The sequence below is a fragment of the Agrilus planipennis genome, unplaced genomic scaffold, assembly GCF_000699045.2.
Source record: "Agrilus planipennis isolate EAB-ADULT unplaced genomic scaffold, Apla_2.0 scaffold9, whole genome shotgun sequence".
NCBI lineage: Eukaryota > Metazoa > Arthropoda > Insecta > Coleoptera > Buprestidae > Agrilus > Agrilus planipennis.
The window spans coordinates 1,316,489-1,335,106 of record NW_020442467.1 but is presented as its reverse complement, the minus strand read 5'-3'; the positions used below and the strand labels follow the sequence as shown (position 1 = coordinate 1,335,106).

The following is an 18,618-nucleotide window of genomic DNA, read 5'->3' as shown; positions in this document are numbered from 1 at the left end:
GTACACTAACAAGAATTTTTGTAGTCTTTATTTTAAAACATTAAAGTGAATTAATTTTTTAAATTAATATTTTCACCACTACTTCACATAGCTTAGTAGTAAAGCAATGGCGCATGAAGCCAGGGACCCTAATTCGATTCCCGCGGAGGGCATGACAACAGCAGCAATTTTTGCTTATTAACGATATATATAACGTTTAGGAAGGTCTATTAAAATTACATGAGACGATTTTGGCTCTCTTCCCCCCCTGAACGCCTCTTTTAAAGTTTGTAACTATTAACTTTTTTGCTATTTTTACTGTTCTTGTTTCAAATTTTGTCCTGTAACTTTTCTCTAAGTAAATTTACGTATACACATTAATTTGAATGCTAATAACTTGTTACTTTTATTAACTGTTTTCTAATTTTTACGTTATTTTCTAAATTTCGGCGGATGTTTCTTTTTTCTTCTTTAAATAACAAATTGGAAAAGATGGATTAAATTAATTTATTCCCAATTGTACTACAGTTAGGCCCGATAAAACAGAATGATACAAATTAACTCATCAGTAACGGATAGATATACAGGGGCAAAAGATTAGTATGCTTAGATTTGCAGATGATATAGCAGTGTTAGGATCTAGCAAGGAGGAGTTAGAGATAGCTTTAAATAAAATGGAAGCGGTATGAAAATAAATAAAAGTAAAACAAAAATACTGGTATGCAAGGGAGGGAAAAGTAGGGAATATAAAGAGCGAATATAAATATAGGAGACGAAAAATTAGAAGAAGTGGCCGATTCTAGGTATCTAGGAAGTCAGATAAGTCAGGACGGAACGGATATAAAGCAGAGGATAGCGCAGGGTCGAGTCGCCTTCAATAAAAAGAAGTCACTTCTATGCCCGCGAACAGTTAATTTAAAAATTCGAAAAAGGTTGTTAAAGTTGTATGTTTGGAGCACGGCGCTGTACAGGTGCGAAATATGGACAGTGGGCGCAGCAGAAAAGAAAATGTTAGAAGCTTTCGAAATGTGGTGTTACAGGCGAATGATGAGGATACCGTGTATAGAGAAGGTTAGAAATGAAGAGGTATTAGAAAGAGTAAGAGAACAGAGGACTCTATGGAAGTCAATAAGAAATAGGCGAGATAGGTTAGTAGGACACCTTCTCAGGCATGAAGGTCTAGTCAGAGACATATTACTGCTAGAAACGGAAGTTAGGAGGGGTAAAGTTAGACCTAGATTAGATTACTATTCGCAAATAGTTAATTATATGGACTGCTCTAGCTTTAGGGAAATGCGAAAATTAGTGCAGGGTAGGAAAGAGTGGAGGTGTGTGTCCAACCAGTCTTATGATTGACGACTTTATGATGATGAACGGATATTTTTTTAAGAAGTCACGTAGCATTCAGCTGACGTTTAAATATAAATTTTGCCACGAAAGAAGCCAATCACACAAAAATAACCAAATAGTTACCCACATTTTTACAGAAAATATCAATTTTTCTATTTGTATTTATTAAATCAGAAAAAAAAAAGAAAAAAGTTTTGATGAATATTAACAAGTATGGTTATTGGTAGTTAGCAACTGTGATGGTCATTGCTCATTCTTTGCTAGTTAGTTAATATAGTAAAAGTACACTGTAAATACTGCATATTATTTATTACCATATCTCAATTGGTGTTTGAGTACCTACTTAGCGAATTGTCTCACAAAAATTTGAGGCCTCGTTTGATAAATTTTATCGAAAGATCAAAATTACTTCGCAATAAAATACAGTTTAATGTTTAATACTTTGAGGAAGTAATCATAAACAATAAACACTTTATCTATAAACTACTTAATACCTGACAAATACAAACGGATGTATTGCGGTATTAGTGAAGGATTATGTTGGCGTCATGAACATAGTATGAATAATATGTAGGTATACTTCGTTTACTTTCTGTAGCGATGTGACTTTCAGTTTGACCAGCGCAAAGTAGAAAAAAACAGCACTAGGCCAGAAAAGGAAAGAGACAACTCTCGGCCAAACTCTTAACCGGTGAGAAGCGTATAATCCGTACAGTACTACACGGAAAAATTGACCATTTTATCCACTACAATTACATTGCTCAAATGTGCTGTTATTGGTACCATTTACTACTAAAAATATCAACGAGATGTTATTTATATTTGAAGACATATTAAAAGCTTTAACACTTGTTTTCGATTCGCACTACTGTTCATGATTGAACAAAACTTTTGAAAGGTGCTGTACGAAAAAGTATGTTTAATTAACAAGAGTCGAGAGTATAATAAGCTTTTTTCTCCCTACCTACGATTTTGCCAGCGCGCATCCAGGACATTGGAAGGAGCACATCGCTAGAGAAAGTAAATGAAGTATACCAAGAAAACTATAAACAGAAGAAATAATCCTCGACTTTAATATATCTATTAGCTGTGTCAGTACATAAGAAAAGGTAGTCATGGTGAACTAACATTGCCCAAAGTCTTCATTATGACTCACTGCAGTTGTTTACATCGAGAAGTGAGCCTCAGTGAGCACTTGGTAGTTTAACCATGATTATATATTCATATGCGCTGCTACTGGACTGTTGATTATGTAATTAAGAAATAAACAAAAGCGTAAAAGGTTTTTATTTTATCTTATGTTCAATTGACCCCAAAATATGCCAAAACTGCGAAGTGATGCCATTTAAAATTGTACGTTTTTCAGATCTAACAATAAGCAAAGGTACACTAACAAGAATTTTTGTAGTCTTTATTTTAAAACATTAAAGTGAATTAATTTTTTAAATTAATATTTTTACCACTACTTCACATAGCTTAGTAGTAAAGCAATGGCGCATGAAGCCAGGGACCCGAATTCGATTCCCGCGGAGGGCATAACAACAGCAGCAATTTTTGCTTATTAACGATATATATAACGTTTAGGGAGGTCTATTAAAATTACATGAGACCATTTTGGCTCTCTTCCCCCCCTGAACGCCTCTTTTAAAGTTTGTAACTATTAACTTTTTTGCTATTTTTACTGTTCTTGTTTCAAATTTTGTCCTGTAACTTTTCTCTAAGTAAATTTACGTATACACATTAATTNTTATAAAATGTAAAACGATTTATATACAATATTTATACTTCTTTTATGATTATTTCAAATTTCACAAAACATGCTGTAATTTGAAAAATTTATGAAACGTTAGGTACTGTATGCTACTAAAAAAAGCTGTTCAAACACAGCTACCTTGTTGACTTTATACTATCCAATTCTTGTTAGATATGAGCGCGCAACTTCCGTTGCCTACTAAAATGTCAGTCTCAATGTGGCAATGAAAGTATAACCTCAAAAAACTTGTTCTAATTTTGAAAATAGTAGAAAGTAGAGTCTAACGAAATCCGAAAAAATGATAAATCCACTTGTAGTGGCAAAATTATTAATCATTTTGCTTTAACTAATTATGCTTCAATGGCCTTTCATAATTGATAAAAAGTAAAAAATAGCAATAAACTAAAAGAAAAAAGATCTATGCACCTTCACAACATCACTGAATAGATTGTGTTTCAATGACCCATTTTATTCCAGCTCCGAAAAAGGGATATTCAAACGGGTTCATTGATTTTATATAGGACAAACGATAACTCATCAGAAAATATCATACTTCTTTCTTAATTTTTGAAAACGTTAAAAGTAAAATATTTGTAGGTAATAGGTACCTATAATGATAAGGTCGTCAGTCCTAAGACTGATTGGACAAGCACCTCCACTCTTTCCTATCCTGAGCTAAACTTCGCATTTCCCTAAAACTAGAACAATCCACATCCTTAACTATTTGCGAACAGTAATCTAATCTGGGTCTACCTCTACCCCTACTAACTTCCGTTTCTGTCTCTAATATGTCTCTGACTAGACCTTCATGCATGAGAAGGTGTCCTACTAACCTATCTCGCCTGTTTCTTATTGACTTCCATAGAGTCCTGTGTTGTCCTATTCTTCCTAATAGCTCTTCATTTCTAACCTTCTCTACAACGGTATCTTCATCATTCGCTTATAACACCACATTTCGAACGCTTCTATCCTTTTTTTCCGCTGCGCTACTGTTCATGTTTCGCACCTGTACAGCGCCACGCTCCAAACATACACCTATATAACAATCATTTTCGAATTTCAAAAGTAAACATTCGAGCGCATTGAAGTGACTTCTTTTTATTGAAGGCGACTCAAGACTGCGCTATCCTCTGCTTTATATCCGTACTACTCCTTCCGTTCTAACTTATCTGACTTCCTATATAGACACCTAAAATCGGTCACTTCTTCTTATTCGTCTCCTATCTTTATATTCGCTCTTTGCCTATTTCTTCCACCCTTGCATACCAGTATTTTTGTTTTACTTTTATTTATTTTCATATAGCACTGTTTTGTCAATACCGCTTCTCTAACTCCTTCTTGCTGGATGCTAATACTGCTATATCATATGCAAATCTAAGCATACTAATCTTTCCCCCCTGTATATCTATCCCTACACTTGTACTGTCTTTAATGATGTTGATCGCGTCTTCGATGTATACATTAAAAAGTATCGGTGACAGTGTGCATCCCAGTCTGACCCCCTTCCTAATATTTACTTCTCTACGTTGCAGCCCCAGCTCTATAACTGCTTATTACTCTTTATTTTAACTAAATATCACTCTTCTATCTTTGTAACTCATCCCTGCATGTTTAAGTATATTTAACATCTTGTTCCATTTAACATTTTTTTCTAAATCTAAAGGTACCTTTATAAGATCAAACGATTGAGTCCCTGCAAAAGATTAACACTCTTTGTTTCGACAAAACTATCTAATTACTTTGAGCATGAACCACAACAACCCAAATTGTAATGAAAATACAGTCAAACAAAAGTCAATGCTTTGTGAAATTATTAGTATACGAATTTTGTATCTATCAAAGTACCTGATTCTGAGTAAACCGAACAACTAAATTATAATTATAATTGTAAATTTTAATTATCTGAACAACAAAACTGTGCTCTATCAGCTATGTGGCCACTATCTGATTTAATCATAAGATGAATTAACTCAAAATGCAAAAGTTATGAGTCGAGTAATATTTTGTTGAAAAATATATAAGATGTTTCATGAGCGCTATGGAAAATTTTGGTAGATGATAGATTGGTTATTAATTTCAAAATATTCTCCTAAATGAACATGAGTCCAATTGCTTTTTGCTTAGATGTTACAAGTATTTTAAATAATATAATTAGTTGACTTGGTCATATAATCATTTCACGAATGAATGGATTGGTCCAAGGGATCCAACAGGATAACCATCGTGTTCCCCAAATCTAAATTCTTTGGATTTTTATTTATGGCGACACAAGAAACACCACTACCCATTATCAGTTAAAAATTGTTAAAGCAACTAACCTAATGATAAGAAATGATCCAAATCTCATCTACTGAGTGACGGAATCGTTAGTCTGTCGATGTGAGGTTAATAATCGAGCCGAAGATGAATATCTTTTGTAGTTTTGTTATATTTTTATTTATTACGAATTTTATTGTGACTTACTTCTAAATAATTTTTAATTAATATTTTAACTTCTAAACAAAAACGAATCGGACCAATGTTCATTATCTTCCATCTTTCAAAGTTTGTTATTAGTTCGTGAAATACTGCATATTTTAATAACGGAAGAATTTGGAATGAAATTAGTTACTTTAGTGTGAGTTTATAAAACTAATTTTGGCATTTTTAAATATTATATCGTAATATCTTACCTTTTAACTCCACTATCGTCAGGTAAAAATGCGGGATTTGTATGATGGCTCATTTTTATCGGTACACAATAGGAGTTTCTGCGTCAACCACAGCCAAGATGCAAACCTTATAACGTCTTATTTTCTCCTGAAAATTTAATTGCAATACAGAAATGGCGAATTACTGACGTTACAATTTATTAACTGCCGTTATTGGTTGCGATCAGGATAAAAATAAACACAACCGTGTATGGGCAGATGATTATACACATACGTAAACAATACGTCGAACGTTGTTAGACATTTCAATTAATTTATAATTTTCGAACATGAAAGTTCAAATCGTTAAACATTTGTACTAGTTATAACTAGTTTGTTATGATTCCTGGTACCTTTAATTTAGTTATTAATTAGCATCTGTATATCTATAGAAAAAGTGACAGTCCATTTACAAATTCACTTTTAAAAAATATTTCGTCAAATAATGTATCGAAATTTCGAGTTATAATTCGGCAACTTCAAATTTCGTGTTAAAACTCAAAATTTCAACCTAGTGTGTTGAGTTACCCGGCAGTCATCATAAGGTCGTCAGTCCTAAGACTGGTTGGATACGCACCTCCACACTTTTTTATCCTGAGCTAATCTTTGCATTTCCCTAAAACTAGAACAACCCACATCCTTAACTATTTGCTAACAATAATCTAAACTAGGTCTACCTCTACTCCTCTTAACATCTGATTTTGCCTCTAATAATTTAAATTAAACGTTCGCGAGCATAGAAGTAACTTATTATTGAAGGTCGCTCGACCCTGCGCTATCTTCTGCTTTATATTCCTACTACTCGTTCCGTCCTGACTTATTTGACTTCCTAGATACCTAAAATCAGCCAATTATTCTAATTTTTCGTCTCCTATCTTTATATTCGTTGTTTCCCTACTTTTTCTTCCCTTGCATACCAGTATTTTTGTTTTACTTTTATTTAGTTTCATACAATACCCTTTTGGTTTTAGGTTGAATTAAGTTTGACTCAACCGTGCAAACAAAAGATACACGGCGATGACGTTCACTTCGTTCTTATTGTCTTTACCTATCGTAGCCGTATGATCCTAATTGAACTTAATACTTTTATTTGGTTGGATAAGATAATACAGTTACGGTAGGTAAAGGTAACACGAACAAAGTTAGAGTTGTCGTAATCATGTCCTTTTTTAAAATTGCTTCAGTTTAGGTCAGCATTGGGTTGAGTTAGGTTAAGTTAGGTTAGATGAAGTTATTCTTACTAATCACATGAATCTATATGAACACGTATTCTGTATGCTAATCATCTTCTATTATTAGATCTTCGCATTTCTCGGAAACTAGGGCAACTTCTAACTTTTGTCGAATAGGAGATAGTCTACGTAATGTGGGTCTACCTCTGTCTCCTTAACGATGAACTCCTGTTTCTGTTTTTAATATATCTCCAACTAGCTCGTCATATTTCAAAAAAATTGTCAGATTAGCCGATCCCGAACTCAACAATTATAAGATACTCATGAAATTTAGTATTACGTGTATATTATTAGTAGAAACAGGAGTTAAGAGGAGTAGAGGTGGATCTCGATTAGATTACTGTTCACAAACAGTTAATGATGTGGGATGTTCTAGTTTTAGGGAAATGAGACTTAGGACAGGAAAGAGAGGAGGTGCGTGTCCAACCAGTCTTAGGACAAAAATTCCGTAATGGTGTTTGCACTGAAAATACGGAAATAAACATAACTGACTGAGATTAGATTTGCGCAATAATATGCATGAAAGTGGGAGTAAAAATTATTAAAAGGTTTGATAAATTAAACATTAATTACAATTGATTAATTACTACTAAATATTTGCAAAAAAGTAAATTCGACCATTTGTCTTATCAATACAAAATTAGAACAAAACAACTACATGACGGATAGACGAACGCCAAAACAAAATTTGTAACCAGGCAACTAGCCGAAACAACGATTATTATTATAGAGGATAATTTAACAATAATATGTATTAGGTACACACTGCAGAGTGGATAGGCAAATGTAGTATTTATAAAAAATGCACTTTTTATTTCCTTGTTGGTATATTATAAATATTTAGTTTGATTATTTGTTTATTTGAAAAATCGTCGTGTCGAGCAATATTCAGGTAAGGAAAAACGTTCACTGAACATAAAAAATGCCCCCAGTAGCACACGACATTGGCCCAATATTTATTCTATATTGGTACAATATTGTATATGGGCCCAATATTGGCAATTTATAGCCAATATTGGTAATATATAGGACATATACTGTTTTCCTATATTTTAATACAATGTTTATCCGATATTTATCCAATATTAATAAAAGATATTTGACAATAACTTTTATTTATATTGATTTGTAATATTTATCCAATATTGGCAATATATACAAGGGATGTACCTTTTCCTTTATTTATATAGAATATTTATCCAATACTGACCCAACATTGAAAAAACATCTTTGACAAAATTGAGTCCATATAAAGACACTTTGCCCGGCGCTTGGGTACCAAAATTCTTGGAAGATTGATGGTTAACTTTTAGGTCGCCTAGAAATTGCAACCTAACGTAAACTAACCGTTAGCTAATATTGGTAATATATTGGAGATGTACCTTCTTCCTATATTTTAATACAATGTTTATCCGATATTGATCCAATATTAATAGAAGATATTTGGCAATAACTTTTATTTATATTGATATGCAATATTTATTCAATATTGGTAATATATATAAGGGATGTACTTTTTCTTTTATTTATATAGAATATTTATCCAATATTGATCCAACATAGATAAAACATGTTTGGCAAAATTGAAAGTCCATATAAAGACACTTTGCCCGGCGCTTGGGTACCAAAATTCTTGGAAGATTGATGGTTAACTTTTGAATCGCCTAGAAATTGCAACCTAACTAACCGTTAGCCAATATTGGTAATATATAGGAGATGTGCTATCTTCCTATATTTTAATACCATGTTTATCCGATATTGATCCAATATTAATAAAAGATATTTGGCAATAACTTTTATTTATATTGATATGTAATATTTACCCAATATTGGTAATATATATATAAGGGATGTACTTTTTCTTTATTTATATAGAATATTTATCCAATATTGATCCAACATAGATAAAACATGTTTGGCAAAATTGAAAGTCCATATAAAGACACTTTGCCCGGCGCTTGGGTACCAAAATTCTTGGAAGATTGATGGTTAACTTTTGAATCGCCTAGAAATTGCAACCTAACTAACCGTTAGCCAATATTGGTAATATATAGGAGATGTGCTATCTTCCTATATTTTAATACCATGTTTATCCGATATTGATCCAATATTAATAAAAGATATTTGGCAATAACTTTTATTTATATTGATATGTAATATTTACCCAATATTGGTAATATATATATAAGGGATGTACTTTTTCCTTATTTATATAGAATATTTATCCAATATTGATCCAACATAGATAAAACATGTTTGGCAAAATTGAAAGTCCATAAAGACACATGGCCCGGTGCATGGGTACCAAAATTCATTGAAGGCCGATTGTTAACATTTAGGTCGCCTAGAAATTGTGTTACGGTCGGAAATGCTACCGGGTTTTTCATCCTCTGAAAGTATTTGTTGCAATCGCCCATTAGTGCAAATAAAGTGTGTAAATGTAGAGGCAAGTAAAGAAGTGGTAAGTAAATGTATATTTTAGTTGTTTAATTAATTATTATGTACTGTGTGATTCTCACATGTAGTAATAAATGTTAACTGGATTATATAATAAGTCAGGGAAAAGATAGTGTTCGGCATATATATGTATTCGTAATGCGTATAGTTTTGTGTTAGAACTTACAAGAATATTTCGTTCACATTAACAACGTTTTTCAGACACTTTTGGAGTCTATTTTGTTGAATTTAATTGCCCTTCAGGTACTTTTGCCGGACCCCTTGGGTCAAAATATCTGTGCTGGTTACTAGCTTGATACAGCCTGCTCTCCATCTCACCCTTCAGGAGGCCTGTTTGTGTATTAAAGATAGTTTTTAAGTTGTAGTTACACCGAATCTTAAATGGACGTGTAACGTACAGAGTCGTCTGTACAGATCTTATCTAATCTTATGGTGAGTGCATTTAAATTTATATTTCCAAAATTAATGTGATTTTATAAACACCTAATCGTATTGGACATAATTGGTTAAGTATGTTTTGCCGATGTTTGATTGTATAGCTCCGCCGTGGCGTCATCGCAGTTTATATTTTCCTCATTTTCTATATTTTTTTTATTTTATGTGATCTTAGAATAAATATTAAGCTATAGGTATCATTAAATTGTAGGCTTGGTTGTAGGTAGGTATATTTTAGATAGCTCGTAATGTAATATGTGTAAGTACTTACAATAATTATTATTGCTGTTTCCGAAGATAATGACAATTTTTTTCTGCATTTTTAGAAGCTGCCCGAAAGCGGTTTCAAAATCCTACCGACAATGATATTAAAAAATCAATTTCGGCGTATTTAGCAGGTGCTGGGGACAAGGAAGGCGGGCGGAAGAGTAGATGACATATTATTTCACAAAATATTAGTTTTTTTCTATTTACAAAACATTTGTTTAGAATGTATTTTTTTGTTTGTTCGTAAATTTAAGCTAATTTTCTATAATATAATAAAAAATATATATACCGAACAATTTTTTATTTCAGTGTTCTATTATATTATTATTTCTTAAAATTGGATCAATATTCAATTTTAATATTGGGTTGATATTAAAAATCTACATTGGGCCAATAAAAAAAAATCTGACGTTTCCATCATTGAACCAATATGTAAATATAATATTTTACCAATATTTTTGTGGTACTGGGGTAGATATTGTGCCTATATATACATGATATATTGTAACTATATTTAAAACATATATTGGACCAATCTGGAAAACAAATATTGGCTGTATTTTTCAAATAAATATTGCACATTTATTATTTCCTAACATTGGAACAATATTTAATTTCAATATTGGGTTAATATTAAAAATCTACATTGGGCCAATAAAAAAAAATCTGACGTTTCCATCATTGCACCAATATGTAAATATAATATTTTACCAATATTGTTGTGCTACTGGGGGCATATTCCTTTTTGGCATTTTTTCTTTTTATGTTGCACGAGAGAAACTGCATAATTTGGTGAACTTATGGAATACATTTTTTCGACAACATCTACCCGAAAATAACTCCTATTTGTAATAAATCTATCCTAAATTAACCGAACTGTCTAAATCTTTTGAACAAAGTGTAATACCCCTTATAGGCTTCAATTTTAGGTCGACTTTGTTAACAGTCACTGTACCTATCTGTAATAGTTTTTGATATATTCAATTGTTTTTGAAATAAAATTATCGATATTTTCTGGAAAACTGCTAGAGACAAATATTTGAAAAACCTTATATAACTAAAAAGGACTTCTAATTTCGCATCGAACAGTATCAATTAATATAGGTCATTCCATTTGAAAAGAAAAAGAAGGTTATTCGACTTATATGATTGTCGAGGTATATGTCTAGATGATGGGATTGAAAGAGGAGGTCTAAGAAAAATATCCCTGGTCAAATGATCCATCTATTATTACATTTTTGAATTCAGCATCGATTTTAATGTCCAGTTTATTAAGCATAGTTTTTGCCTGCGCGGTATTAGCGCACATTAAATAATTACACTAGCAATGTTCAAATTTTAAATGTTTCAAACATCAATAACTTGGCATTTCGAAACGGTTGTGACATGCCTAATAACTTGACATCTTAAGAAAGTAAAAATCTGAAAATAAATATGCAGGTATGTGTGGGGAAATGTACATAAATGAAGTCATGGAAAGAACCAAGTGGTGTTTCTTTTACGTCAAATATATCAAAAGTGTAAACTTTAAAAATAACAATGTTTTATATAAAATATCATCAAAAGTTTTTGAATTTTTTTTTCACTTTCATCGATTATTGGTTACGTAGTTATTGTTACCAGTTTTTTTAATGTTTTGAACTTCATGTTTAATCTGTACAGCCACTGTTCTAACAATGTTTTGAACCAATAACGTTAAGGTGAAACGCCATGTGTATAAATAATTCAAAATTGAGTAGTTATCAGCATTGTAAATATTACCATAAAGATTTTTTTTTGTAGTCTTAAAACCCGAAGTGCATAATTTACTTATTGGAATTACCAAACGAGGGTGTGGTATACATACATTTAACCAAAATTGGACATACCTTTTGAATGGAAAAATTCAGGCTTGAAAAACAACGAACAAAAAAGCTGCTTGTCAATTTTCACTCATTGTCAGTAGCACTTGAAATAATAATAGCGTACTATCGGTGCTTGTTATTAGGTCAAAAAATATGTATCCTCTAACCCTGTGCTCTTAATATTTTAATGAAAAAATTGGTTTGCATAATAGGCAGCCTGCTTTTATCACAGCCAAATTTAATACACATTAAGTTACGTCGAGCAAAACCCAAATTCACTTGTCACAGTTGTAGAAATATAAAAAATGCCTTTTTGGCACCACACACTGTTTCAATTATTGTTGTCAATTCAATGTTTAATGTAGTCATAAACTATACACAATATAATAGAATTCACCAGTCGAAAACCTACAAATAAATAATTTTTCTTAAGAAGTGTACTGTCTACCGTGTAAAGATTGAACTTACAATAGAAACAAACAATTTCCTATGTGAGTTGATATAGTTTTCTCTGATATTGATACGTGATTCTTTGTTTTTTGCTGTTCAATAATAAAAAGTTATCTATTTCAATGTACACTTGAAGGGGAACCTTAAATTACGCCGAAATAACAGTCTTTGTTTGCCTAAGGATTTTGAAAATTAACTTGCAGCATCACGACCATATTAGTAGATAAGCAGTAATGAGACGTGCAAACAAAAGTTTATTGAAACTACAAGGGATAAACAAGTATTAACTGAAAACGTAAATAAGATTTAAAATTTAAAAACATCTGAATGTCTGTTAAAAAAATTCCTACGATTAAGTTATACAATACAAGCTTTTACCCGCGGCTTATCTAGCGTTCATGTCCTAAATACGTGTCAAAGATAATCGAAAATACAATAATATTAATAAATAGTCCTGACCAGGAATTTCTTATTTTCCAGGATAAATTCTTTATAGAGATGATAAGAAAATTTTCTATCCCTCGAGGACAGCATTTCTTTTCTGGATAAAAGGTGCCCTATGTTCTTTCCTGTACCCCTGACAATGGGTGTACAAAATTTCATGTCGATCGGTTGAGTTGTTACAATATGAAATAGTAATAAACAAACAAACAAACTTGCATTTGTAATATCAGTATTGTAATGTTCGTGGGTTTAACAAATTAACTTTTAAGACTCAAACGACGAAAACTATTTATTTACACTAATTATTATTAAAGGACTTAAAAACACTATTAAATTATTACTAACTCAGGTAATTATTGTATTTATTTACATTACTGTTACTATTCACTGTTCTATTTATTTCACTTCTATCACTGTCAATTTATCTCTTGATTCACCTCTGCAACGGTCAATTTATTTCTCCTCCTCTCGGCGATCGTCTCTTCCTTTAAATACTTATTTGGTCCCTTTCGGGAACTTTCTCGAGCCGTCCGGAAAAGTCTCGTTTTCTTTGAACTGTTTAATTGATTTCCCGGAACGCAGGTACGACACACACGTTTACAGATACGGCGCACATGAAGAAAGGCGCCCGCGGCTAGTCGGCGAATCGATAACCCGCTCACACACACGTATGCCCGATCGCACACAATCACGCTTGTGGTCGCTACAGTATTAATATTAGATCAACATCTGACCCGGAAGCAGGATTTTCTTTGAAGGAGGCTCAATAATCAAAAAGAAAATAAGGCCTTTCAAAAATTTTAGGTAGTTTAATTACTAGTTTATTGCACGAAAAATGAGAAGGGCATTTATAAAGCAAAGACTGCAAAACTTCAAGGGTTTTTATTGATATTTAATATATAGCCCACATTAGATTTATTACAAAAAACGTTCGCCGACGATGACATTCAAAAGTCAACGCTGAACAACCAGCCTTCTAAACGTTGGCGTTTGGATCTGTTTGTCTAACGCGAATAATTTATAATTGAAATTGTGGTTTAGTTGATCATGTTTGGTGAAACATTTTTTAATATTGTAATGAATTAAAAATAAACGCTTGAAACTTATAGGCTAAGTGATTCTTTTTTATTCATCATTCATCATCATCATAAGGTCCTCAGTCCTAAGACTGACTGGACACGTACCTCCACTCTTTCCTATCCTGAGCTAAACTTCGCATTTCCCTAAAACTAGAACAACCAACATCCTTAACTATTTGCGAACAGTAATCTAATCTAGGTCTACCTCTACCCCTCATAACTCCTGTTTCTGCCTCTAATATGTCTCTGACTAGACCTTCATGCCTAAGAAGGTGTCCTACCAACCTATCTCGCCTATTTTTTATTGACTTCCATAGAGTCCTCTGTTCTCCTATTCTTTCTAATACCTCTTCATTTCTAACCTTTTCTACCCACGATATCCTCATCATCCGCCTTTAACACCACATTTCGAACGCTTCTAATCTTTTCTTTTCCGCTGCACCCACTGTTCATGTTTCGCACCCGTACAATGCCGTGCTCCAAACATACACCTTTATCAACCTTTTTCGAATTTCTAAATTAACCATTCGCGAGCATAGAAGTGACTTCTTTTTATTAAAGGGGACACGACACGACCCTGGGCTATCCTCTGCTTTATATCCCTACTACTCCTTCCATCCTGACTTATCTGACTTCCTAGGTATCTATTCATTGTGAATAATTTTTTCCTCCATTTTTATTCTCATGAAAAAGAATTATTTATTGAAAATTACGTCGATTGATTAATTTCATTTAGATATTCAGTATGCAGTCTTTAATTGTATTCAGAAACATAGAAACATCTTGCATACCATTAGCCATGAAAATTTTTATACAGCATGCTAGGTGACTACACTTCCTTTTTGTTATATAACAACAATCACCTAATTACGTTCGTGTATTAAAACATTTACGATTTATTGTTGTGTCGTGGTATTCAAGATAGGTGTAAATGTGGATATATGTATACTTTTGATATGTTAATAAATTTAACAAACTTGCTTATTGTTATTTTTGCATTTACTGCATTTCTTAGTCAGCTGCATTTACATATGCAGTAAAGGTTGGAAATGAAGAGGTATTAGAAAGAGCAGAAGACGTTATGGAAGTCAAAACCTACTAGGCAAAGTAGGTTCGTCGGTTGGTTGGTTGATAGGACATCTTCTAGGATATGAAGGGCTATTGAATGACATAGAAGCAGCAACAGAAGTTGTGAGGGGTAGAGGTAGACCTAGATCAGGTTACTGTTATTATTGTAAATAGTTAGAGATGTAGGCTGCTCTAGTTTTCGAGAAATGATTGTCTCAAGACATGAAGAAGTGAAGGCGCGTGCCGAGCCAGTTCAGTCAGTCATCAGACTGACACTGAAGACAGCGACCTATACTTCGTTTACTTTCTGTAGCGATGTGACCTTCAGTTTGACCTGCGCAAAGTAGAAAAGAACAGCACTAGGCCAGAAACGGAAGGAGACAACTCTAGGCCAAACTCTTAACCGGTAAGGAACGTATAATCCGTACAGTCTTGCACGGAAAAATTGACCATTTTATCCACTACACATTGCTGGTATTGGAACCATTTACTACCGAAAATATCAACGACATGTTTATTATTATTATTTGAAGATATATTAAAGGCTTTAACGCTTGTTTTCGATTCGCACTACTATTCATGATTGAACAAAACTTTTGGCAGGTACTGTATGAAAAAGTATGTTTAATGAGCAAGAGTCGAGAGTATAATGAGTTTTTTTCTCCCTAACTACGATTTTGCCAGCGCGCGTCCAAGACATTGGAATGGTCTCATCGCTAGAGAAGGTAAATGAAGTATAGCTAGGTTTTTTTTAAGGGGGTTTCAATAATGTCGCCGATAGTAATTATTGTGAATTTATTTGTGAACAACACCCTATGAAAATAATTAGACTAGACAGCAAATTTCTTTCGAAACCACCGACACAAATCCACTCGTGGCTAAAAATCAGTTTCAAGCACTCGCTGCAAATGACGAATATGCAGCAACTGTTCCTTTAAAAACTGCTACACTGAGAGGAGTCGGTGTTGGTTGCTATTTCGCGTATATTATTTTGGGGATTATCTTCTTTGAAGTGGAGGATTTCGTCCCTACAGCAGCTATATTATTCAAAACCGTATCATGTAGCATGTTACATAATTGCAGCAACAACTGTTCTACAGTGACTAACCTACACTAATGATAAATGTTGTATTTCTGAATTTATTTATTGAACTTCATATCGATTGCCTCATACAAGGTTTAAACCTTAAAATAATAAACAGTTACTAGAGGTTGACTGTTAGCACAAACACCCTGAATCACACTTAATCTAATTTAACAAATAAACAATACCTTAGCAAAAAAATACAAAAGAAAAACTACACTGATGCCGGTAATCACTATCTGATTGAGTGCAGCGTTGCAGGCCATATTTCTTTACCAGAGCCGAACTTGAATTTACCCGTAATTTCAATTACGTTTTTCTCGAACAAGCAACAGAAGTTACGAGGGGTAGAGGTAGACCTAGACTAGATCACTATTACTATTGCAAATAGTTAAATATATAGGCTGCTCTAATTTTCGAGCGTGCCGTACCAGACATCGGGTTGAAGACAGTGACGTAGCTAGGATTTTTTTCGGAGGGTGTCCATAAAATAAAATTATGTTTTCAATCAATTTTTTAACTTAGAAAAAACAGTTTTTTTAAGAATTAATCGAACTAATAATTTTTAATTCAAATTTAGACTGGCGACTGAATACAAATCCTTGATTTTTATTTTAATTTTATAATAAAATTTTGCGCTTTTTTTTCCTGACATACCATTCAAAACATTTTCTGGGTCAACATAATATATATTCGAATGACATGAAATTCTTTTACAGTCAGTGAATAAATATCCCTATACTTTGTGAACATACTATTTCGTTTTTTATTGTTAAAAGATTTCGGGGAGTGTTTGGACACCCTAAACACCTTCCCACGCTATGTCATATGTTCCTCTATATCGTAAGTTAGAAAAATTTAAATTTATCATAAATTTGAATTAAAAATTTTAGATTTTTGGAAATTATTGTTCATTCAAGTAGGTTCTAATGTCGAAATTTACTGTGCAATTAGGTGTAATAAACTATTTCGTCAAAATTAATTATTAAAAAATATTATTAATAAAACATAAGTAGTATCTAAAGCACTTAATATTTTAAGAACAAAAGTTTAATTTAAAAGCTAAAAGAATTGCTAACTTATATTTCAACAAAACAATTACGAAAATTATATAACCGTGAAATATATATGTTCGAAGAATAATTCAAAAGATGAATCTAGAAAAACGTGAAGGGTAATGTAAGGAAAAGATTTAAAATTGAAATATATGTTCGCCATCTTAAGTTTCCTTTTGTTTTTGTTATTTTTCTCTTTTAAAATCGGACAGAAATTAGACTCTTGTTAACAATAAAAAAAGCAAAGAAATGTGTTTGTACCTATAGTTAAGAATGCTGTAAGAGGCTTTATTTTTGTCTAAATGTGGAAAATAATCCTTACAATTTTAATAAAGCGTATATATGGTGTCCTTACAGAAAATCGAAATTGGTTGCTTCAGAAATAAAATTGTACCTGACTCCATTAGTTTCCAAAATCGCGACATTAAATTTACAAATGTTTAACAGTAAGTGAACTCTTAAAATAATGTTATCTAATATTAATTATTAATTTCATCTGATATCAAAACAATATCTGTTAAAATTGGTTTATAATAATAATAATTTTTTCGAGGATTGTAGGGGAACCGAAAAATTATTGGTTTAAAATTAAAGTTATTTTAAATTTTTTAAAAATATTACCTGTTTCTTTTTGCAATCACCTGTTTGTGCTAAAATATCTACACTAGAATGCACACATGCATAATTTATTACGTACTATTATGAGTTTCGACACAATTAGCTTTTCCTTCCTGTGCACTTCGTAATCACTGATTTGATCGTAGGTTCAAGTTACACTGGATAATAAATCCGTTTGTAACATTTACGGCAGATAAAATTGCACATCAAGAGGGAGACGAGCGATTAGTTAATCTGTGTGTAGGTATACATATGTACCTACACTACAGTTTAAAAGTATCGAAAAAATCTTTTGTTAATGTGTGTGTCAACGCATATCAATTCGTCATGTTGAAATTAATTAAAAAACACTTACAATTAGTTTCAAGAATATTATTATGTAAACACTATAATATTGTTTCGTTTAACATCGGCTTCATCAGGTGACGATTTGGCAATGCTTACAATCTCTATGCGTAGATGCTTGCAATAATTTAAATTGTGGAACGGTGGCGGATGAAGTTATGGTTTAGTGAAAAATTTTCAACAACGGAGACTTTTTAAAATCTATTGATTTGGTCGTTTAAGTTAAATTTATAGTTCATGGAATCTATTTCTTTCTGGAATTTTTACTAGGTACCAATTTTAAACTCTTTTTTTTTTGTTTAAATTATTCTCGGGGATGGGAAATCTTCAAAAGACACCTCCTGAGGGGAGGTAGTGTCGGATTTTTACCGACTAAAACCTCTCCTCGAGTGGGGAGATAAACCCTGAGAGTTGCTCATTCCCGGGAAGAAAATGGAAGTGGGAAAAGGGTTGAGTGTGGGGGGGAAG

The 18,618-nt window shown here is 32.4% G+C and overlaps 1 protein-coding gene across 2 annotated transcripts in view; it reads right to left on the bottom strand.

Moving 5' to 3' along the window:
• The window catches only part of LOC108737167 (proton-coupled amino acid transporter-like protein CG1139), a 42,412-nt gene extending 24,455 nt beyond the window's left edge, over window positions 1-17,957 (bottom strand). Inside the window, exons 1-2 of one of the 2 annotated variants that reach the window (XM_018469871.2) lie at window positions 17,809-17,957; window positions 5,755-5,881 (exon numbers count right to left, since the gene is read on the bottom strand). In XM_018469871.2, the coding sequence (XP_018325373.1) occupies window positions 5,755-5,807 (53 nt within the window). In that variant the 5' untranslated portion in view covers window positions 5,808-5,881; window positions 17,809-17,957. Of the gene's footprint in view, window positions 1-5,754; window positions 5,882-12,031; window positions 12,439-17,808 lie in introns of those variants that run through there. The other variant, XM_018469881.2, reaches the window with a different exon arrangement.
• Between the last annotated feature and the right edge of the window lie 661 nt (window positions 17,958-18,618).